At 40.3% G+C, this 23,526-nt stretch overlaps 1 protein-coding gene across 1 annotated transcript; it reads right to left on the bottom strand.

The window, feature by feature from the left end:
- Positions 1-831: 831 nt before the first annotated feature.
- Positions 832-16,949, bottom strand: TADA1 (transcriptional adaptor 1). The gene is made up of 8 exons (XM_007172456.3): positions 16,810-16,949; positions 11,994-12,085; positions 11,666-11,731; positions 7,681-7,778; positions 5,987-6,196; positions 4,556-4,707; positions 2,518-2,680; positions 832-2,073 (listed from the first exon to the last, which is right to left on the bottom strand). Exons 1-8 carry the CDS (start codon positions 16,881-16,883, stop codon positions 1,921-1,923), a joined length of 1,008 nt encoding a protein of 335 aa, XP_007172518.1. The 5' UTR covers positions 16,884-16,949; the 3' UTR covers positions 832-1,920.
- Positions 16,950-23,526: the final 6,577 nt, after the last annotated feature.

Raw genomic sequence — 23,526 nt, forward strand, 5'->3', positions numbered from 1 at the left:
ATAATAAGCACTGATGATTTCTTAAGAACCTAATTATAGAAGAGACTGCACTCAGGATCCCACGGTTGACCGCGGTGCTACGGCTGGAGGCCACCTTTGGTGGAACAAGGCATTTGAACTCAGGGGCTCTCTTGAAAAATCCTAAGAAGTATCACTCTATCTACCTGACTGCCTGGCCCTCAACCCAATCTCTCCACTGTACAAAATAATGCTTGAGGAAAACTGGCATGCAAAGCATATCTTGGAGTGTAGGCCCGAAACTTGGGAGGCGAAAAGAGTCCTCTGGTGTCCTGTGGTCCCACCAGAGCAGGCAACTAGGGATTTAGGCCAGGTCCTATAGAGTAGTGGGGAATTTTCCTGTTGGGAGGCCCCTCTGCTATACAGATTTCTATGGAACTTGCCACTGCGACGGGCAGCAGGGCACGTCTGAGGCTTCTAGCTGCCTCTCCATCTATGGAACACATGAAATTTAACACATACTTAGCATTAAGGCTCAGATACATGGATAGGCCAAACCAAAACCACTATACGCAGTCAGATACCAGTTCAAATTCTTACAGACCCTAAACATTCTTGAGTTATCTAAAACTCTAAAGGACTTTTCAGACTTGTGCCGAGAACTGAAACTAGGCTGTTTTTTTCTTTTTAGTCTTAACCTACATATCACAAGAGGAAGAAATGACATGCCTTAATTGGAACCTGCTTTTAATCTTTCTCATCTAGTACATTCTTTTGAAAAGTCTCTGCTAAGATCTCATAAAGCAAGGTTCTTCATATTTCTGTAGAAGGCAGTAGTCCTTATATGTTTACTTTAATAAACAAACAAAAAAATTTTTCTCCCAAAAGGTTTATTTGTTGCATTTAAAGTACAAAACCAAATACACAGATCCAGATATTGAACCATATATACATATCTATACATATGTTATTCAGACCTACTTAAACCCATCTGTACATTCTAATGTATCCACCAATAACACCTCTTGACTAAAAAGCAACATATCTCTAAAGAAACAAACAGTTATTAGTAACACTGCCATTTGAAAGTATAGAAAAAGGTATTTCATAGGAATAGGAGAATTACCAAGTATAAATCCAATATGTTTACATGGACTTCTTAAAACAGTCTACAGGAATAATTAATAGATGAACCTGCCAATCAAAGTCTTTGGGCATAACAACTCTATAAAAGAAACGAGTTATGAGAAGATATTTTATAAGGTTAATTACATTCTAAGATTGTTTTGATTTGGTTTTTAATTTAAAGAAAGGACTTTATTTTGTCTAATAGCACAGCATTTCTAAGTCTTATTTTCTATGGAGTTGTAATGAATCTTTAGGCAACTACCTATACCTGTTAAAAATTAAACTGGTCACAAAATATACATATATATATATATATATATATATATATATATATATATATAAAACTGGTCACTAAAAATGATAACCAATTTTTAACACTGTGTTAAAAGCACAGTTCTTTCTTCAGGAGGAAAGCAGAAATTTTAGACTTGCCAGATACAGAATACGTGACGTCTCTAAACACACAGATGTCCTGCTGATCGTGGGGACTAAGTTATAACAGCTTCTTTGTTCTAGAATGTCACCTACCTCACATGCAGACCACAGGATACTAGGCCTCAGATGTCTAAACAGCACCATTCCAGGCACAGAACTTTCTCAGTGCCTACTCCCATAACTGGGAACACACACACACATACATACAGAGATATGGGTCATTATTAAAATCAGATTTGTTAATGGCTTCACAGTAGCAACACAAAATGTACTATCACATTTCCATAGGAAAGGTTATATTTACTCTACACACTTCAGTCTTGAAATGTGGACCCCCAAAACATTCAATTCTCAATAATCAATGAATTTGCTGAGGGTCCCACACCCTCAAATCCTAATTCAGCAGAGCAAAAGCCCCTCCTTGGCTGCCAAGCGCTGGCAGTGGACTTTGTCTTGCTGCAGCTCTTCATGATTTGGATGCCAGAGTTTCATAATGATCCTTTCAATGTTGAGAGCATATACAGTGTGTGTAGGAATGACTTCCCTGTGTACCTGGGATTAAAAAAAAATCAGCACGTCTCCAATTATACTTCAGTATACTTACTTTTCCAACATAGAAAATGAAAGTAAGGTTTATATCAACAAAACACTCACACAAAAGACACACAAACCTGTAAGTTTTAAGCCAGAACCTAATTAATCCCAAATCAGGTAACACGAAAACAAGGAAATAACAAGGCTCTGAAATAGAAATAAGGGGACAAGGAGATTTTTTTTCTTTCACTGGGGAGGTGAGGGATGCAGGAGGTAAGTTAGGAAGGACTCTTGAGCCCGGGGTTTGAAAGATTAGGTTACTATTAATGGCTTTAATAACAAACAATAAAAACTGAAAAACAAAAGCCAGGAAATGGAAAAGCTAGCGAGTATCTCTGTAGACTTGAAGAAACTCTGAACCTATCCATAGATCTAGGTGAACCTTAAGGAGGCAAGAGTTACCTGCAAAGCTTCAAAAAGGTCGTACATGTTCACGGGAGGCAAAGATGTGGGCAGCGTGTCCCCCGAGCACGCCAGCAGGAGCGCAGCCTGCTGCTCGGCGTCGTCAGGGGGCAGGTGAGACGCTGGGTTCTGGCCGGCACAAGGAGCAGAAAAGGCTGGAGGGCTGGAAGCAAAACATTTCAGAAATATTCCCAGTAAGTAAGATGGACACACCTGAACAAACAGAACAGGGATGGGCTGCTAGAATACTTCTTATAAACTATATCGCAACGTGAATCAGAAATCCAATTATCTTTCAGCCAATGTATACATGAGTAGTCTATAATTTTAATTTTTAAAGGCAGCCCATCTGCTGGGCTGGAAATAAAACGCAGTGCCAACTGCATTTACCCTCCTCCCTCCACAGTGCTAAAATACTAAGTCAGGATACTGAGTCAAAATTGTTCCCCGCCCTTAAAGAGCTTCTAGTTGGAAAAAAATAATAGACCTTCATTAAAGGAAAATGAAATTGGAAACAACCAACTTGGAGAGGTAGGTAAATGATACTGGAGACAACAGGATCAAAAATAACAAGAAAATAAAATAAAGCACAAAAAAAGCAACAGGCAAAAATGGAGGGTGGAGAAAATTCATCCAGATCTTGCCAATTTCCCAAAATAGAATCCAGATATAACATCAGCTGGGAAGTCAGACATAATTTTTGTATGGTAATACAGTAGGAGATAACCTATGCAATTTTGGAGAGCATGCAGGAGGTGAAACAACAGTGCGGAGGGAACTAGAACGAAAGCACGAGTGGAGCGTAAGCGTGGGCTCTGGCAGCAGACAAAGGCAGCGCTGATAGAGAAACAAGCGGCCGACAGTGAGACAGGAGCCTCACAGGGACAGGCTGGCAGTGGGGGAGGGCAGCTGGAGGCCCGGCAGGGTCACACACAGGCTCACACACCGCTCCAGCGCTCACCCGCTACGAGGGGCCACTCTTTTACTCTTTTCGGTTTGTTTTTCTCTAGAGAAGAATGACTCACAAATGAGAACAAATAATCCCAAACAGATATGCCTGAATGAGATTGAGAAAGTAAATCTTCACCTATGGCAATCTAAACGGTGAACCCAGTTTACACCAGTGATCTTCCAAATGAGCCCTGTGAGCCGTCTCAAGGTCTTCAGAACCATGAAACAGGCACCAGAACCACGGCCTCTCCATGGTGTCAGCACTGTCTGCTCTGTTCAACTCCCTGCTCAGCCTTCCCGCCCCACATCCCTCACCATCACTCCTCCTGCCTTCCCTGCCCATTACTTCTTCCCCGGCATCACTCCTGCCAGCCTTCCCAATCACACTTTTTTCTCTGAAGTTTTATCTCCCTTGTCATCTCTTTACCTCTCTTCTCCCTGAAAAGAGACAACACAGGGATGAAGGTAATCCAGGTCATCTCAGAGGGATGACTCAGAACATCAGAGAGGTCCTGGGAGCCCACAGTGGAGTGCAGACAGAGAGGTTCCAGAGATTGGAGCTGAGAGACCAGATCTGCACAAGAGGATGCCAAGAGCAACCTGACGACACCCAGCACAGGCCGCTATTTTGAGCTACAGCTAAAAAAGCCAGATAAGGACCTGGAGAATCATCTACTGCTCCTCCTCCCACCACCAAGAAACCCAACCTTGACCCAACAAGCACAGGTCACGTTCCTGAGTGAGAGCCGGCCCACTCCCCCCACCAGTCAGGTGCTGCCCCTCAGGAAGCATCCAGACGCACTGCCCCAGGGAACGACTCCACTGTACTTCGGAAAGTGGGGGGCACTCACTTTAAACCGCATGCAGCAGCCAAATTCTACAACTTCACTTCCAATATAAAGAGTACCAAAAGAATTCACTAGTTATCACGCAAGGATGCAACTTAAGAAAATAAAACCATACTGCTCTCAGAGGTACCTTAGACGCACAGAGCCCCAGTAACCAATTTTAACAGTGGTCTATTACAAAAGAGTAGTGTAACCAATTAGGAAGGATGGATGCAAAAATCACAAGAAACTTCATATACCTTTCTATTAAGTTGTTGTAAGCTACTACACTATTCTTCAGGTATGGTTGTGGGGTCACGTTACTACCAAAGGCATATTTAAAATGACCATCACGTAGTCGATAAGCTTTCCTTCTTGACACAACTGATGTCAGTATATCTTTAAGGTGATTCTGTAAAAACAAGAAAAAAAAGAGAAAAAAAAGCATGAACTCCTCTTTAAAAGCAAACCATAAAACTTCCTTTGACCAAAAAATGTTTATTGGCATTTAGTGGATGGAGATGTGAGACAGGCAAACAAGTGCTGAAACCAAACGAATGTTCACTAAAGAGCCACAGAGCCATACATACCAGGGCAGGAGGGTACAGAAAAGAGCAAAGGGAGACATGCTATTTTTATTTAGTTCTATTTAGGATGGGCTTGCTCTACCTGAAATTTATTAAAGTTTTTATATCTCTGAATTGGCTCCTCTCTCTCAAAAATGATGTTCAGATAGCTTTAAATAAAAGTACAAAAATAAGTAATTTTTTTAAGCAGCAAACTACCTTGAAGCTTGGTTTAAAATGGTACAATATGTTTCACGATCAGGAACATATTGGTTATAGTGCCCAATCTACTAAAACCCTTGCATAAAAAGAACCTTGGCTCTCTCAAAAGCCACATAAACAAAAGATATATAGGAAATAAACAGAAAGTTAGGTATTTAATATCTCTTCACCTTTGTGAGAGCCAAGTACCTAAGAGAGGGTTAGAGAATGTCTGCGAAAAGAGAGAGAGAACCAGTCCCAGCCTACCCTTATTAACAGGGGTGCTGGGGTCGGGGATGATGTTTCAATTCTACCAATAAGCCCAGCTCATGTCAGGACTTCATGGTACAATTTATGATTCAATGTTTATAACTTCATGAGACAGCTATTATAATCTCTGAGGCACCGGCAAGGAAACGGAGGCCCAGAGAATTGGAAGGAATGACCCAACGTCTCCAGTTAGTACCTGTGCACTCTAGAGCCCAGTGTATGTTCTGTCGAGTAACTAAATGAGTAAAATGAATGAATGAAAGAGTGTGCTGAGACAAGAATCCCACAGTTCAGGCGCCAAGTCTAATAATGCTCTTCAAATGCCGTACCACAGCAACATCAAGTGATTTTAATCTTTAGGATTCTCAATCTCATTTTGTTTTTTATTTTTGCTTAAAAACTGTCCCCTTGTTGAGAAATTAAACATCCAAAGTGTATGTTGCAAGTAACCTTTCTGAAAAGCTTAGTCTGTTAACTGAAAGCAATTGTTTGTATTGTGATGTTTCTCCCCTCTAAAGAAAACAACTTTCAACGATGACAATTCTGAGATCAGAGTCATATTTTAGTTCTTTTCTTGCAGTACCAACTTTGAATAACTCACACAAGCTTGTCACATTCAATGTGTAAGAGTGTTTCTGCCACCAGCAAACCAACCTCCACCGCATACACCACAGCTGAGACAGCCTCCTCGGTGACGTTGTCCAGCCCATGCTCGTAAGCAGTCACTATCATTCTCCCTTCAAGCTGACCCCGGGTGGGAAGCATCATTGTGTGGGAACAAAGTTTCAAGTCATCATCATCTTGGGGATCCTTGGCCACAAACTGCTGGGCTCCCGAGAGAGGATTTTGAGGCTGGAATCTATGCTATGGGTAAGAAAACTTTTCAAAATTATTCATTATGTGGCAAGTAATAAGACGCAAACAAAAGTAACCTATGAATTGGACCTGAGATCCCACAAATTAATGCCACCAAAACTATACCACAAGAGTTAAAAAAAAAAAAAGTAACTCATGCACAACTAATCACAGATTCACACCCATTACATAGTAATAATGAGGACATGAGTTATGGGGAGTAACAGTACTATGCATAGCAGTTTATTCTATTCAATTAGTACCTCGGTAATCACAGAATATACGGCTCTGTGCTAAAAATAACAATTGGGGAGAAGGAGAAGATATAAAACTATTTTCAAACAAGTCAGAGTATTTTAAGTATACTTGTAAGTAAGCAGATTCTGAAAGTAAAAATATATAATTAATGCTTAAATAAAGCCCTAAAAAAAAACCTAGCTAACCAATATAACAGATCTAATAACAAATATTCCAAGATAATGTAGGGCAGTGTAACTCTTTACTTACTATTATCTTCTACTAACAATTCTCAACACAGAATCTTTCTAAGACACAGTCGTTAGTTTTTTTAAAGATAGTTTTTCCCAATCTTTTCCACTCATAAAACCTCAGCCTTCCTCTGGGAGATGCTGATAGCCGAATTATATTCTCCATAATCAGTGGGAGATATGCCTCAGTAGCTTTTGCTTAAGCCCAGCTCACAAGATTTTGTAGCGAATATGGCTTGTCCTGTTTGAAGTTTGTATTATAAAAGCAATACTTGTTGTTTTTCCATTTTCCAAGTAAGTATAAAACTGTATTTTATATCAAACATGCTTTTTTAAACCAAGCATACCTCTCTGGAGATATTGATGCCCTCCAGATCGAATATTCTTGACTTAAAACATAGAGCCAAGGTAGAAATAAATAAATGTCTGTTGATGTTAATAAATAAAGCTATCAATACCCAGTCAAATCTATAAAAGGGATACTTTTGGGAAACTTTGTTCCCTGGATATAAACCAGAAAAAAAAAGCGAGTTATTCTAAAACGTTTACAAATTTTATAGCCCAATGCCTCCAAGATTTCTCTGAGGATCCCCAGAAGGCTCAAGGCCTAGTGGGGCGTCAGCAGCATCCTGCCAGAGGCCTCTGGGCCTCCTGGACCCTTGGAACAGAAGTCTTCAATCTGGATAATAATGAAACATTATTCATTCCACAAAGATATTTAAGAGGAAAAAGAGCACAGGCATAGTTGTTGAATCACTGAAAAATCATTAGGTACTAATGATAAAATATTAATATTACACAATAACAAACTAGAATAAAAATTCAGACACAATCTTTGAAGCCCTCTTTACCAAATTCAAATATGATAACACCGTTTTCTCCCCAAATCATGTCCTTTTTTTTCAACTTCACTACCAGAATTGTAATATTCATTAAAAAACTAAAGCCAGTTCCATCACACCAGTGCTTAAATCAGTCGTTACCAAGATCTACTGAACAACCTACGTCAAATTTCTGACGAACAGAAGAAAGCTTTTTCTTTCCCTTTGGTTTTCCAGGTTTGGCTGCAGAACCCCCTGTCCAGGGTAAAGATCCAGCACCCTCTATAAGACAGAAAAATAACAATCATAAGAGAAAAGAACGACAATTGATAACTGCTAAGTTTGTTTTCACTTTAGGCTAAAAAAGTATGAAATGCTCAAATGATGAAAATGAACAAATGCTTAAATTCAGACCTTCTCATTCTCCTTCTCTAAACAAAACTTCTCTCAAATCACATTTTTTTTCTGGCTGTAACCAAAATTGTTCTTTTAGGAAGACAAATTTGTTTTTCACATTTTTAATTGTTTACTGGGTGTTCGTTCGTCTGCTTATTAGTAGCAGTAGTATTGTAAAAGCAGGACAGAATTTTCTAGTTCAAGATGGTGACCTGAGCACATGTATTTGTCTCCGCTCTCTTCCAAGCCCCTACTGAAAATGGTAGTAGAAAAAGTAAACGGCACACGCCCACAACACAGATAAAAAGGAAAACGAGTGGCAGACCAAGATGAGATCTCAACAGATTTCAAAGACGGGCTAAAAAGGAGCCAACTTAACAAAGCGGACACTTGGAAGCTAAGTGACCTAAGCTGGCAAGGTTGGTAAATAGGTGGAAGTAAATAAGCCTGACTAGTAGATATCCACAAAGAATCTGGATTTGGAGAAGGTGAGCGCAGTGGAAACCAGGAGGGATAGTACAGCTAAAAACAAGATTAATGGAAGATCTATATTGAAAAGTCATCCATACATACCCCTTCCCTCACCCCGAGGACTGAACTCAGTACAAAACAAAAATGCAGGGTCCCTTGCTCAAAAGTTAAGAATTTCAAGATAACCACAGTACAGCACTAAACCAAGTGCAGGCCCTTCCAAGTTCATGGACAGTTCCTGGCCCCATGAAACCAGCCCCACTCACTCCTGTATATAGTGCAGTATAAACAGGTGGCAGGGACAGGAAAATGGAGAACTCTTCTCTAGTTATATAGAACAAAATGTCTGGGATTTACTGAGGTAGCTGGTATGAATGTTGGTACCCTAGAGCACAGTTCTCTGCAGGCTGGCATTTGAGGAACCTCACTGTAATGGCTGGCCTCCCGTCAGCTCACTGTAAAGCACAGTCTCCAGGTTTTATGCTTCATTCGTAAATGCGGATTCTCAGACATTTGATGATAAGCTTAACATGGTAAGAAAGACCAAACTAAAAAAATAAATAAATAAAAACTGAGATCCTAGAGATACAGAATTCAGGCAACACAAAGAACTTGAATAATTTCTAATTCAGATCATCAGAGAAGTTTGAGAAGATGGGTATCCATAAAACACAAAGAAGACGCTACAAAAATTGCTGAATTAAAGAATGCACTGGACAGAAAGGCTGAAAGGATTGAGGAAATCTCACAAAACACAGAGCAATAAGGCAAGACAGATGTTTACAACCAGTCAATCCAGAAAGACGTTTCAGCACACTCTAAGGAGCCACTGAGGTCCCATAAGAAGAACAAAAAACAAAAGCAGTTGTCTCTGAGAACAAGCTGGTCTAGGAGTGGGAAGCTTTTCATTCTAAGACCCTCTGTACTATTTTTCTTTAAACCATGAACATATATAGTTTAGTGTTAAAAAAAAAAATCAAAAGTTATACAAGCTCATTACAGTACACTTGAAAAAAATATCCCAAAGAATTTTTTTAGGAAAAGAAACAAAAAAAAATCACCCATCATTCTAGCAAAACATTATTTCATCTTGATGTTTTTGGAAGAATGAGCTTGTAAAGCTTTGAAAAAATATTCCTGGTTCCTCAGCTAAAAAAGAACTGTTTGGGAAGTCAAGTTCCTCTTCTCCATCACTCTAAGTGTCTTTGGCACACCTAGATCACACCTGGTAAGGCCGGTCACTCTTAGATGATTTCCCTGATGAATGGAACTCGATGTTAGGCAGTGCTGCTGCTGAGTGGCCAAATACCTCGGGTGAGGAAGCAAAGCACGGCAAGGACTGACTCTGACCCCCAAGGAAGGAGGGCTTCGCAGCAGCACTCAGATTTTGGTTTGGATCCAACACTTCTACTTACTAGCTGAAGAGGGCCTCAGGTAAGTTTTTATTTTGTTTTGTTTTCTCTCCTCTGAAGTTTGTTTCCTAGCATATAAAAAAGAGGCCAATACCTCTGAAGAGTTGTTGTGAGGATTAATGATAATGCACGTAAAGCGTCTAAGGCACTGCAGTTAAAGTATTCAATAAATAACATTATTAAAATCATCCTTCCTGCCTGACTTAGAAAAACAGTAACCAACCTAACCACAATTATTAAAGTACAAAAAACTGTTATTTCTATACTTTACTTTTAATAGAAATCACCTCTTTGTTGCAAGCAAATATTAATTTCATTTTAAGGGAAGATATTTTGGGTGTTTGAGAAATAGTCTCTAAATTCCAATGTTTCTTCATTTATTTTTAACCAACAACAAACATTCAAGAATATCAAAGGCTTTATTTAATTAAAATCAGCCACCTATACTAATACCACTTTGTATTTGTTTGGCATTTTTTATTTTTAAGAGCACTTTTTGCATATTCTTTCATCTGTTTTTTTTTTATAATCCTGCAGGGTAGACATTACTGTCTCTATTTTATAAATGTGGACGCTAAGAACACTCAATAATTAACTACATTTATCTAAGCTAGTGGCAAAACCTAAACTTGAACCCAAGCCCCTTGACTCCTATCAACCAAGGTTTTTATTTCCGATCGTCCCACTGAACCTTCTGGGTGTGTGTCACTTTAGAATATACCTACCTAAAAAGTAAGATCTAATCCTCACAATGTTGGCTTTTCTGATCAAATTAAACTTTATACAATGAAGTGGATTATCTTTATGATCTAACTGGCAAAAGTCCACTTCTATTTAAATTAAATAAAACATTAGAAATGTGACACAGTGTAGGATGTGCAGTGAGGGGTGTGGTGAGGGGTGGAAAACAGCCTTCCCTCTCTAACACCAATCTCTAAACAAACGCTCACTGTTTATTATTCTTCACACCAATGGCGACTTCTTTGAGTGTGGAGAACAGGCCTTTAGGAGATCTCATCTGAATTCTCTATCTTACAACAGAGCTTAGCAGAGGGGGATGATACAAAATACTAGTCATTTCTAGATAAACATGGGCTTTTAATAAATGATCATCAGAATCACCACAGGCCCTTTAAACAACAAAAAATTCAATTTAATCTACAGTAAGAGGTACCTGTAAATTCAAGTTTTTAACAAGAGCCCAGGATAAGCTTTATCATGAGGCAAAGTTTTAACGTAGTTATTTGTTTTTGACTGATTAAAATAAAACTGAAAGAGGTGACTTGTACCACTTAAGCTCCAAAAAATTAGGGACAAAGAAATCATTCTGTCTATACCTATTTATTTAGGTCGAAGTGACAGACTTCGCATCCACATACCTCCCCAACATGCTGCTATTCACTATCTTTGTTCTTCACCAATAGTTTGCCAAACACATGCTGAAGCTCCAACCTTCCAGGTGCTAATATCTCACTTAATTAAGAAGAGGAGAAAGTCCAGGTTCTCAACATATGCTGTGGTTTCCCCTCCACGTACTTTACCTTCCCTGTATCTATGGAAATGCTCTCCTAACCACCAAATTCCCTCTCTTCACTCCTCAGCTTCTTCCTCCTGACCACCTACCCTCCTCCTCACCTCTCATTTATTTAAGTAATCTAAACCCAGCTGAATGGGAGGTAAAGACCAAAAGTCAATGAAAGGACAGAGAAATCACCTGCTTTAAAAAGGTTCTATAGAAGAATCTGTATTACACAATAAAATGTTTCTTCTGAGCAGTTCAAAGAACATTTCATTTGCAAACAAGTCTGTTAAAGGAAGTGAAAGTCTAGTAAGCCCAGCATTCTGTGGTTTTACTGACTGACATCCCTGGAGGTATTTCTACTCCCTTACCTGGTGTAGACACCAAAATCTGACAACGCGTGAGAATAGCCAGGAGGAAATCGTTGTGAGAATGGACTGAAAAAGGGAAGATTGTCACAAGTCAAATACAGAATATTTACAACATAAGGAACCCACTGTTTCAGTCTAGCTTTTAAGGACTTTGGATATCCCCTACTCTGCCATTCTTTACATTTAATTTTAAATATCCACATTATTTAAATGACCTTACACACCACTAAAACCAAAATTTTTTTTAAATTTTTAATAAATTTTTAATTTATTGCAAATCTGGGAAAACTTCAGAACAGTAAAATAACTCCCCAGATAATTATTTTACCATTATCCTGTGTGAGAAGTCTATGAGCTTCAAGGTCAAACTCTTCTTTGCTGATCTTCTGCTTGAACCACAACTTTAAGTTAGCCCAGTATCTGCAGAGGCAGAAACAATATTAAGAACCTCAGGTTTTGCTTCTTCCCCAAGTTCACCTTATCTGCCTCAACTCCCAGGGAAGGAAGGAAATTTTGCATTCCCTAGTGTTATGGACTGAGTTGTGTTCCCCCCAAATTCATTCGTTGAAGCCCTAACCCCCAGTGCCTCAGAATGTGACTGTACTTGGAAGTAGGGCCTTTAAAGAGGTAATTAAGTAAAAATGGAGTTGTCAGGGTGGGCCTTAACGCAATGTGACTGGTGTCCTCATAAGAAGAGATTAGGACACAGAGAGAGAGAGAGAGCAGGCAAGAGCCAAGGGGAGAGGCCTCAGAAGACAACAACCCTGCTCACACCTGGATGTCAGACTTCTAGACTCCAGAACTGTGAGAAAATAAATCTCTGTTGTTTAAGGTACTTAGGAGTCAGAATACCATCAGAAGAAAGTCCTCCCTAAAAGGGACTGAGCAGTAGTCACAGAATCAGACTCATGAGTCAACCAGCCAAAAACCACTGCTGTACCTTTCCTTTCTCGCTGTTGCCCTTCTAAAAGACCTGCTCACCAGAAACCTACACTTAAGATTTATATTTTAAAGTATTATTAAAATGATCAAATATTGCATATTTAAAAATTGCTGAGAGGAGATCTTAAAAGTTCTCATCACAAGAAAAGAATCTTTTAAACTATGTATGGTGAGAGACGTGAACTAGAGTTACTGTGGTGACCATTTTGCAATATATACAAATACTGAATCATTATGTTGTACCCCTGAGACTAATATAAAGTTAAATGTCAATTACACCTCAATTTTTAAAAAGATTTATATTTTAAAATGTGTATGTGTTTTATGGGCTGAGGAGCGGACATTAATACCAATTCTGGGTGACCTCTTTCCTTTCAAATGAACTCAAGTTTTAATCTAACCTGGCTGAATGGGATTCTAAAACAGCTTGCCACAAAGAAAAATACCTGAGCATATGAGAAACTTAGTGGTTTTTAAAGTGAAAACCAACCACTAATCATAAAAATTTTTAGTTAACTAGTAGGAAAAAAGGATCCAATCTTTTATACCTTAACAACATTATTAGAAACAGGAGTAAAATACTTTACTTTTCACATCCACACCCCTTGTTTCCGTGCTGAAGAAAGCTACTCCTCCTTCAAGAAACAGGGCTAAAAATTACTTAGTATGTTTTACAATCACTTTCAATTCACCATTAGCTACTTTCTAATGCTCATTTGAGTTTCTAACAAAAAAGAAAAAAAAAAAAGCAGCGGTTCCTAAATGAGATGGTTTAATGCTCTTACTGCCCTATTACACCCATGGCAGGGTTTCTCCTGTTCTCCCATATGCAGATTAGCTTAAGTCTGGCTAAGTACATATGTAATTGCCTGGGTTCCTGTGCTTTGACCTCGTCCCCCCTTCCCCCCACACTGGAGAAAACCCGTAGCTTTAGTGGCGTCTTAAAGCTTCCCAAGACCCATTTCATTCAACAACAAAACATGTTAGTTCTAGAGCCTGGTACCATGTTTCACCTGATAGTCACACCCAATAGTCAATAATAACTTCCCAACAGCAAACACTTAAATGCCCCACCCCCTGCTTTTTTTTTAAAGAAGAACTAAAAAATGAAATAAAGCTCCACAGAAAAACAGAAGTCTTTTCCTATCCCATTTTATACAACAAAAGAAGATAGTAACATGAGAAAAACTTCATTATTTTAAAAGCCCTGTGTTCCTATTTTATAAGAAAGAGGCAAATATATTTATATTTGGAGTGTCTGAACTTGTTCCAGAACTAAGGCAAGTCTCTGCCAACATGATGCTGTCTATCTTTTCCAGTGGCAAACTTTCTAGCCCAAATAGACAGCACTGGCTATCAAGTTGAAGACTCGCTCCCCAATCCTGGTCCCTGTATTAACTTGCTGTATAGCCATGGACAAATGACTGTTTTCCTCAAAAATACCAAAAACAAAGTTAGTCAACCTCTATGTAGGTGAGAATGATGGGTGATGAGTATAAATGGGTCAGACTAGGAAGCACTTGAGATACCTGGAGAAAATTAAATAACATATGGCTAAATCATCCAAAAAACTAGGCACCCATTTGAACCCAGAACTCTACTGGGTACTATACAAAGTGAGTTAGCCAGCAAAGCTCATTTCTTTCTACAAGCTGACATGGGCACACAACCTGACATAAAGAACATTAGGACCACTGCATAAATAGAAAGCAACTCATATCTGAGTTCCTTAAACACCTTATTATATATTTTACCTACGAACAAGGACCACATTTAAATGGTCACGTTGTACAAACCAAAGCAAACTACTCATGGAGGAAATGTGAGAAATTACTGTATAGCAATATCACAGACTGTTCAACCAAGAAGCGCTTTTCAAGGAGCAGAAGGGAGAAAAGACAATGAGAGAATGGAAAAAACTAATAGAGAACAACACTGTACCATTAACTGTTCCTGGCACAAAAGCATATTTTGATTGCATTGTTAGTGGAGATTCAGCTAAAGATGCACCAAATTTAGCTTTGGCAGCTCTATTTGACCAACGTTTGATAGCCAGTGTTGACCTTTGAAGACCAAACAGGAAATGCTAACTTCAACATTTCTGGCGACCCCAAACTTGTGTGAGGAGTGTGGGATCACAGAGTTCACCATCGCATCTAATCAATCAATTATACACACAAGCCAGGTTTATTTTAACATGGAAACATTCACTTTCAAATATTTGTAAGCATCTTAGATGTACCCGAGTGAAAAGTCTTTTGTACTTAAAAAGTGTAGGGCTTCCCTGGTGGCGCAGTGGTTGAGAGTCTGCCTGCCAATGCAGGGGACACGGGTTCGAGCCCTGGCCTGGGAAGATCCCACATGCCGCGGAGCAACTAGGCCCGTGAGCCACAACTACTGAGCCTGCGCGTCTGGAGCCTGTGCTCTGTAACGAGAGGCCGCGATGGTGAGAGGCCCGCGCATCGCGATGAAGAGTGGCCCTCGCTCCCCGCAACTAGAGGAAGCCCTCGCATAGAAAACGAAGACCCAACACAGCCAAATAAATAAATTAATTTAAAAAAAAAAAAAAAAAAAAAGTGTAAATTTTAGCTGTCAGTATTACAAAAATAAGCTATAGAAATTAATGAAGGTAAAAGCAGTCAATTTTACTCATTAAAATAATTAAGAATTTTTAATTAAGTAAGCAAGGAAAAAGACAAAGTCAACATGAATATTAAATTATAACTTTAGGTAGAACATTTTATCTTTGGGAATGAATGTTTACAAAAAATTAAATAATTATGCCAAAATAACAGATTAGATGATTAAATTTTAATTCTAGTGTTTGTAGTTTGATTTATTAACGTTCCTAATATTAAAATAATTTTTAAAAATTATATTTTGTTCTTAGTTATTCCATTTAGACCATGAGTGTTCCAAGAAGTCTTACATGGGAATTCTGTGTATTTATCTTGTTAGGACGAAAAGTAGACTCTGCCACCCCAAAATTTCACGAGAAGGAAAAACTCCAAAAATCACGTATGACATCCAAGTTAAGTAACTTCAATCTCCAGCCATAATGAAAAGTAGAAAGATGAGAAGGAGAAAGTGTTGGAGAAAAAGAAAGATCCCCCAAACACCTTGCTCCTCCAGAAACATCATTTCAAAGTGAGTATCTGTTGAGTAATGCAAACATGTAGAATGTCACAGAAACCATCTAGCAGCAACACAAGACTTATACTTTTAAACGTTTAAAATTTGCTTCTTATATTTTACAAAAATAAAATTGTAATAACAATGTTTTGAAAATTTCCAAACTCGACCTTGTACCTTGGAGGGTTCCTTCTATGACTTCAGCCTTGTATTGAGTAATTGATTTTACACTCGGCCATTTCAGCATCTGACCCGACTGTGTACTCGGTCCCCTGCTATAACCTGGGTGAAAGCCTGTCTGAGAGTCTCTGGGGTCCTTTGCAACCCTCTGTAAGGTATCACAGCCAGAAATCAGATGCGAGGGCCCCAATCCTGCCATGACTTTGAAGAGTTACTTAACCTCTCAAAATCTCAGTTTTCTCATCTATCAAACGGGAATGATAACTGCACCTACCTCACATCTCTGTTGTGAGGATTAGATGAGATAGTACATTTAGAGCGCTTAAAAGGTGTTCAGTAAATGTCTGCTACTGCTATCATCATTATAACTGCAGTAGTGTTCCGAGACTATTTCACCGGAGGGTCTGTCTGCCTTCCGAAATTGCTGTCCACGCTCTTGCCGACAGTGCCTCCACAACACCCGCGCTCAATAAGCCTCCGCCTCCAGGAAGCCCTCCGGGAGCGGGCCGCCTGCGCGGTGCCGGCTCAGACCAGGCTGCTAGTCAGCCACACGCGTTCCGCACCCTCGCACGGGCCGCAGTCGCCCAACAGGCCCTTGGGCGTGAAGGCGTGGAGTTAGCTTTTCCCGCCCCACCCAGGGCAGAGCCTCGGGCGAAGGCGCCCGCCAGGTTCCGCAGGGAACCAGGGAGGCCCGGCCCCTCCAGCCGGGTGAGTCGGGGTTGCCCGCCGGCCCCTTCCCGGGCCCGAGAAACCCAGAGGCCCCGCCACCCGCTACGCGAGGGCTGCACAGGCCTCGCGGCCGCGGGGGACAACTCCATGGTGGGTCGGCAGCCCAAAGCTGGGGGAGCACCCGCGCGGAACCCCGGAGGCTGCGTCCGTAGAGTTCTTACTGTTTCACGTTGTCCCCCAAGGCCTCGCTCAAGTTCTTCTTGGCCGCCTCCAGCTCGCTCACAAAGGTCGCCATTGCTCCCCACGTCTCAGCCCGACCTCAGACCTCTCGGCCACAACGACCAGCAACCGAAAAACCAACTCGGCGAAGGCTTCGGCTCTGGAGGCTCCGTCTGCTCCCGCCTGCCCCGCCCCCAAGCTCTAAGAAGACGTTTGTTTGGTTTTCGGCTCCGCCCGCCTTTCTGGAGAGAAAGTGCTGAGCCAAACTCGGTGTTTTCGTGGTCCTCCTGCTCCCGCCCCCTCACATCACGTGACCCGCTTCACCTCGCGCTCCCGCGCCCCACCTAAACCCGCCCCGCCCGGCCCGGGCTGCAGCGTCACCTGCAGGGCTGGCGTATCCCGGGCTCTCAGTCTTACCGCTGCGCGAGTTCGGAATTCGGTCCTTTTACCTGGATGAATATCTTCCCCCTCCAGGTCAAAAAGTAAATGCAGTATTGACTTTATTCTCTTTCTTTGCCTTATTTTTTTTGCCGATCACTTATCATCTAACATGCCACTTAATTGACTTATCTTGTTAATTTTCTGCCTTCTCCAAATAAAATGTGTAAGTTCCGCGAGGACAGGATTTGTGTTTTGTTCACTGCTGTTTCCCCAAGTTCCTAGAGCAGTGCCTGGAACATAGTGGGCTCTCAGTAAATATTTGCTGAGTGAATGAAGTAATTTTGAAAAACAGGAAAATACACAGAAGGATAAGAGGAAAAGAAAGAAAACAAAATGTTACCACCCCGGGAAAAAACTCTTTTAAGTGAGAGAGATTCCCCGTTCCCATAATTTATAATCATACTCTATCTTCAATTGTGCATCTTGGTAGAGTTTTGTTATATTTACTTAATATGATAACGAAATGTTTTCCTCTGGTATTACATTGTCTTTATAATCATAATTTTGGTGACAGCATATTAAATACCCCACAGGAGGAAGGCACACAGTAACTTGTTTCCCAATTGTTAGGCTGATTATTTCCATTTTTTTCTATTAAAAGCAATATTGTAATACATTTTATGCATAAAGCTTTTCCTCATTTAGGATTATTACTTTAGAACAGAGTCCCATAAATAGAGTTACTGATTTAAAGACAGGAGTATTTATAAGAGTCTTTGTGCATATTGTCAAATTGCCTCCCCCAAATTTGAAATAATCCTAAGTGGCTTTTAAATCTTGCGTAATTTCTCCGCAGGGGCTCCTTCAAGCTTGTCCATTCTTTCAGCAAATATATAGTGAATTCCTATTATGCGCCTGGCAATCTTTTGGGTCCTGGGGATACAAAGATGAACAAGGCAGGTAAAGTCTTCCTATCTGTGTCATAAAACTCTACAGAAAGTTTGACTTTTTAAAAAGTAGTTACCCACTTATGCTTTCCATGGCTCCCCACTGACTACTGAACAAATTCCAGACTCCCTAACCTGGCATTCAAATTTTCTTATGACCTGGACTCAGCTGACCTGTCCACCTCACACACACCCAGGCCTGTCCCCATCACCCCTTAGTGTGCCCTCCGCATTCTAGTTACTTCGCTTTCTATAACAAACCACGTGACTCAGTCCTTTTATATATATCTCCCTCTGCTAGTTTTGAGACCTATGGGTGGCCACCTACATTTTTTGCAATCAGGTTCAAGTATTAAAGGACCCATTCAGTGGGACTAGGAAGGGGCACAGATGTTTGGGTATATCTTCCAGGAACTGTCCCCACTGTATGGCTACCCCGTCTCTATGGCTACCTGTCCACTAAGAAAAACATGACTCTTATCTCTTGGAATCGATGCTTGAAAACATGCATACCTCTACACATCTAGATCAATTAAATAGTCCATTCTCCTTCAGCACTTTGTATACCAATTAGCATTAATTTCAGTATAGTGATTCAGGTAAATGTCCATTTAAACTGTAGTGTTAGACAATATAACAAACACAAACGGACATCTGACCGAACAATATACTTAATAGAAATCAATATTAAAACCATTTGTAATTTGGTAGTTTACTTTAAAGAAACTAATTTTAAATCTTTTAGTTATAGACATGCTTATAAAAATGTATACCACATATAGACAACTATTAAATAGCTTCAGAGAACGTGTGTGAAAGTCGTTTATAAAATATAAAGAATTCTACAAATGTTAGTTTAATCTAGTATTTTACATCTTTTTAAAATTATTATTCTATAGCAATTTGCTCTTCCCCAAATGCAGGCTAGTCTGAGAGTAACTAGTAAAGTCAACTCAATAGGATATTGGGCACAGACTATATAAAATAAGAGTTCCCTTTATTTATATTATCCATATTTTTTCCATGTCGTTAGGATGAACTGTTGAAGGTTGGTAGTATTGTTCATATATTGCCTATTCTTATGCAGCATCTTTCAAAATATAATTATGTAAATTATAAATATAATTGTGTACAAATACAATGCAAAGGAAAACCCCTCAAAAAGGCTATTTTCATAGCTATTTTACTTGCATATCCATGAAAGCTTGGCCTCTGCTTGCTTAATTCTTCCCAATTCTTTATTTTATAAAGCACTAGTTTTTTGTTTTTTTTTTTTTTTTTTTTGGTGGTGGTAGGATTTGATGTTGATGGAGTTGTGAGATATCTCAGCTCTGGAGATGACGATGATAATGATGATAATGATTTCTCCCAGATATGATATTTAGGTTTCTTAGACCTGTATATAAACCACTGACTCATTCTTTATTCTGGCTAGCGCCTAGTGCAGCAGAAATATTTGATTGACTTTCCTAGTCTGCTCATTGGCATTGATTCATTAGCTTTCTTCTCGAAGCACTGACTGCAAATGTGTGAGTTGTTTCCATTTCAGACGTCAGCAGCTCTGCTTTATTGGAAGGACTCTTACAGTTCAGCTTTAAAATATTATTGATAATATTTTAGTTGCCCTGTTGAAATTACCCTCATAATGTTCACAACAATTTGTAATACTTATTATGTAGTATACTATGGTACGTATGGTACACACATATGGTACCTATATATACAGTTATACTCTAGAACATAGTGGCTCACACTCAACATATCTGGTAGAATTAAATATTTTAGAAAATTCTACATAATAGTCTTCCTCTTCTATATCTATGTTGATCTACAGATATTAATATAGTTAAAGGGTATAGACTAGCGTGTACTAGGTCCTAGTAAAATTTATGGTTGAAAACACTTGGAGAGGCATATCACACTGACACCACATATATTTATTTTATGTCTGCCCAAATAAGATATAAAGAGGTTCTTAATCTTTTATTTTGCGCCATGGGCCTCACTGGCAGTCTGGTGAGCCCTTCTCAGAATAATATTTCTAAATCCATAAACTACATATGATTACATTTAAAACAGTTTTATAGAAACACAGTACTATCCATGGGCCCCAGCTTAAAATCCTCTGAAGCTTTATAGGTACTTAGTTTGCTCAGGCTGCGATAACAAAACATCACAGATGGAGTGGTTTAAACAACATAACTTTATTTTCTCACAGTTCTGGAGGCTGGAAGTCCATGATTAAGGTGCCACCAGCAAGTGTGGTTTCCGGTGAGGACTCTCACCTGGCTTGTAGACGGCCACCACCTCTCTAATGTCCTCACATGGCCTGTCCTCAGTATGTGTGTGGAGAGAGAGGGGGATTGAGAAGGAAAGAAGGGAGGGGCAGAGAGAGAGTGTGTGTGTGTGCGCGCGCTCTGGTGTCTCTGCTTGTAGGGACACTAATCTGTTGGATCCGGGCTTCACCCTTATGACCTCATTTAACCTTAATTACTTCCTTAGAGGCCCCATCTCCAAATATAGCCATGATGGGGTGGGGTGAGGCAAATATTCAGTCCATAATAGTACTACAGGGAGTTAATTATAGTTTCTCTTTCCTTTTCTCAGAAGCTCTTGGAGATTAAAGTTTTAGGACTCTGAGAAATGGAAGGCATCTAGGGATTCTAGTGATAAAAGACACCTAAGCAACCCCTAAGAATACTGAAAAGTGAGCACTGTTTTTACAATGTGTCTTGGCACTATCATGGTTGTAATTAACTTGGTGAAAGCATTTTCCCTGGAGTTAGTGAGTCTTACAATAGAGGAACAGACGTTTAAGGAATAGAAAGAAGAGGCATGATCTGTAATGTAGATAGAAGATAATTAGAAGCCAGTCAACTGTACAGTACATTAAAAAATGTAAACTCTACAAATATTAGCTTAGTCTAGTTTTTTAAATCTATTTTTTAAATTATCTTAGCAATTTTTCTTTCCCCGGTTAGAGGAGTATAAGTAAAAGTATAAGTATTGTTGCAATTAAAAGAAAATTTAGAATTAGGACAATCAACTGAGAATAGAGATACAGTAGAGTTTACATTTCAGCTAAGAGGGCAGACTACGCGGCCGAGCTGGATGACTAATTAGCTTCCAAGGACACAAAGAGGCAGCCAACCTTGAGCACAGTTCCATAGGTCTCCCCAGGATATTTCTATGCCTTGAAGGGAATCTCAGAAGCTCTCTTCATTCTGTTGCCTCTTCTTACTCTGGGAGCCTGACAGCAAAGACCCCGTTGGTCCTATGTTAGTAGTAAGAATGCTACAGACAGTCTGTTATGAAACAGGGTCCTATTAAGGATGAAGTTAGTCCTGGGCATAATATCAGAGGTATTTATGGGATCATTCTTTAAATTTTTCAGAACATGAATTATTAAACTATGTATGTTGAAAAAGAAATCTCTGTAAGCAGCCTGCCAAACTGAAATTTGGAAAACTTGGCTGAAGTCTTTGACCAGGCTTCTTGTAGATAAGAGCTTCTCCAAGGTGCTAAAAGATATTTTTGTATAGTGATGGAGGTCAAGCTTTGGAGACATCTTTGGCACTGGGGGCAGGTGGAGATGCCAAACTGACGCACTGTCTCTGGAGTTGCTAATAACATAGGGAGACGATGCTGGATGGAGACTAGGCTCCACACGTCACCCTCTGGAAGGAGGGAAAGCCACAGTGCTGATCCAGAAAGAGGAACTGCTCTCTGCTGTTGCCCTGAAAAGTCAGACCCCAGGGATGGAACTTGATAAGTGAATTTTAGAAGATTAGGCCAGGGCTCATTGTTTGAAATCCAGGAGGTGATTTGCTGATGGAAGTTACAGCGGCAGTTGTACCACACAGAGCATCCTATCTACTTGCAGGAGTCTTGAGCCCACTCTTTACCCCTGTCAGAAGCCGCAAGCCTGCTGGAAGCCAGGGCTTCCTCCACAGTAAGGAGCTCTGTCTTGCATATCTTTTGTTAGCTTTATGCCTAATTTCTTCGAAAGTTTTTGATACTCTTGTAAAGATATCTTTTATGTCTGTTACTTATTTCCTTTATTATGTTATCTAATTTCTTTTGTTCATGCATTGGAATGCCATGGAGGCAAAATAGCGTAGTGTTAAAGTACAAGTTCTAGAGCTAGTCTGCCTGAGGTTTGAATTCTGACTTTTCCTATTTTAGGTGTATGACTCTGAGCAAGTTACTTAATCACTCTGTCTCAGTTTCCACATGTGCAAGGTGGGAATAGGAATAGTACTTACCTAACGGTCATTGTAAGAATTAATTTTAGAGTCAAGATGGTGATATGGGAAGACGCGGAGTTAGCATCTCCCCACAACTAGGGCACCTGCCTGCCACTGGTGGGGAACTCTGACCCCCAAGGAGGCGGGAGGAACCCCAGAGTGAACCAGTAGGGTGTAGGAGGACCGAGGGGGGTGGAGAAGTGGAGGCCAGACAAGATCGGTGCCCCTGAGGCTGGGGAGATCAGAAGAGGCAGGCGGGAGGGGCACTCCAGGAGGAGTGGAGGGCGACTGCCCCGCCCACTCGGGCACGGGGAGCCTGCTGGGTGCCCAGGTGAGGTCCCCTGCCCTCTCAGACCAGGGGTGGGGGGCACGCCTGGGCCCCTTATGTTCCTTGAGCCTAAGCCCCACCCCCCCACAGCCCCCAGGGCCTTTTCCAGCCCTATGGGTCCTAAGCATTGGCCCCGCCCTCCACAGCCAAGGCCTTCCCCTCCCCCACCGCCCTTTTTGTCTTTTTTTCTTTTCCCTCCTCTTATTTTTTAATATTGTGGTACTGATGTACCTTCCAGTTGTTGATTCATCTATATTTTTATTTTTACATTCTTTCTAACATATGTTAGTTTCCTAGTCTAATTTTATTTTTTACTTTGTTATTGTTCTTTTTTTCTTTTTTTTTTTTTTTTGCTGCCCCAGGCAGCTTGCAGGATCTTGATTCACAACCCCGGGGTCAGGCAGAAGCTCCTGAAGTGGAAACTCTGAGTTCGAACCACTGGACTAACAGAGAACCTCAGACCCCAGGGAATATTCATTGGAGTGAGGTCTCACAGAGTTCCTCATCTCAGCACCAAGACCCAGCTCTACCCAATAGCCTACAAACCCCACTGTTGGAAGCCTCAGGCCAAGCAACCAGTAAAACAGGAACACAATCCCACTAATAAAAAAATTTAAAAAAAATGAGACAGCAAAAAAATACGTCACAGATGAAGGAGCAAGGTAAAAACCTATAAGACCAAATAAAGGAAGAGGAAATAGGGAATCTACCTGAAAAAGAATTCAGAGTAATGATAGTAAAGATGATCCAGAAGCTCAGAAGTAGAATGGAAGCACGGATTGAGAAAATACAGGAAATGTTTAACAAAGATCTAGA

The sequence above is a fragment of the Balaenoptera acutorostrata genome, chromosome 1 (assembly GCF_949987535.1).
Source record: "Balaenoptera acutorostrata chromosome 1, mBalAcu1.1, whole genome shotgun sequence".
Classification (NCBI taxonomy): Eukaryota; Metazoa; Chordata; class Mammalia; order Artiodactyla; family Balaenopteridae; genus Balaenoptera; species Balaenoptera acutorostrata.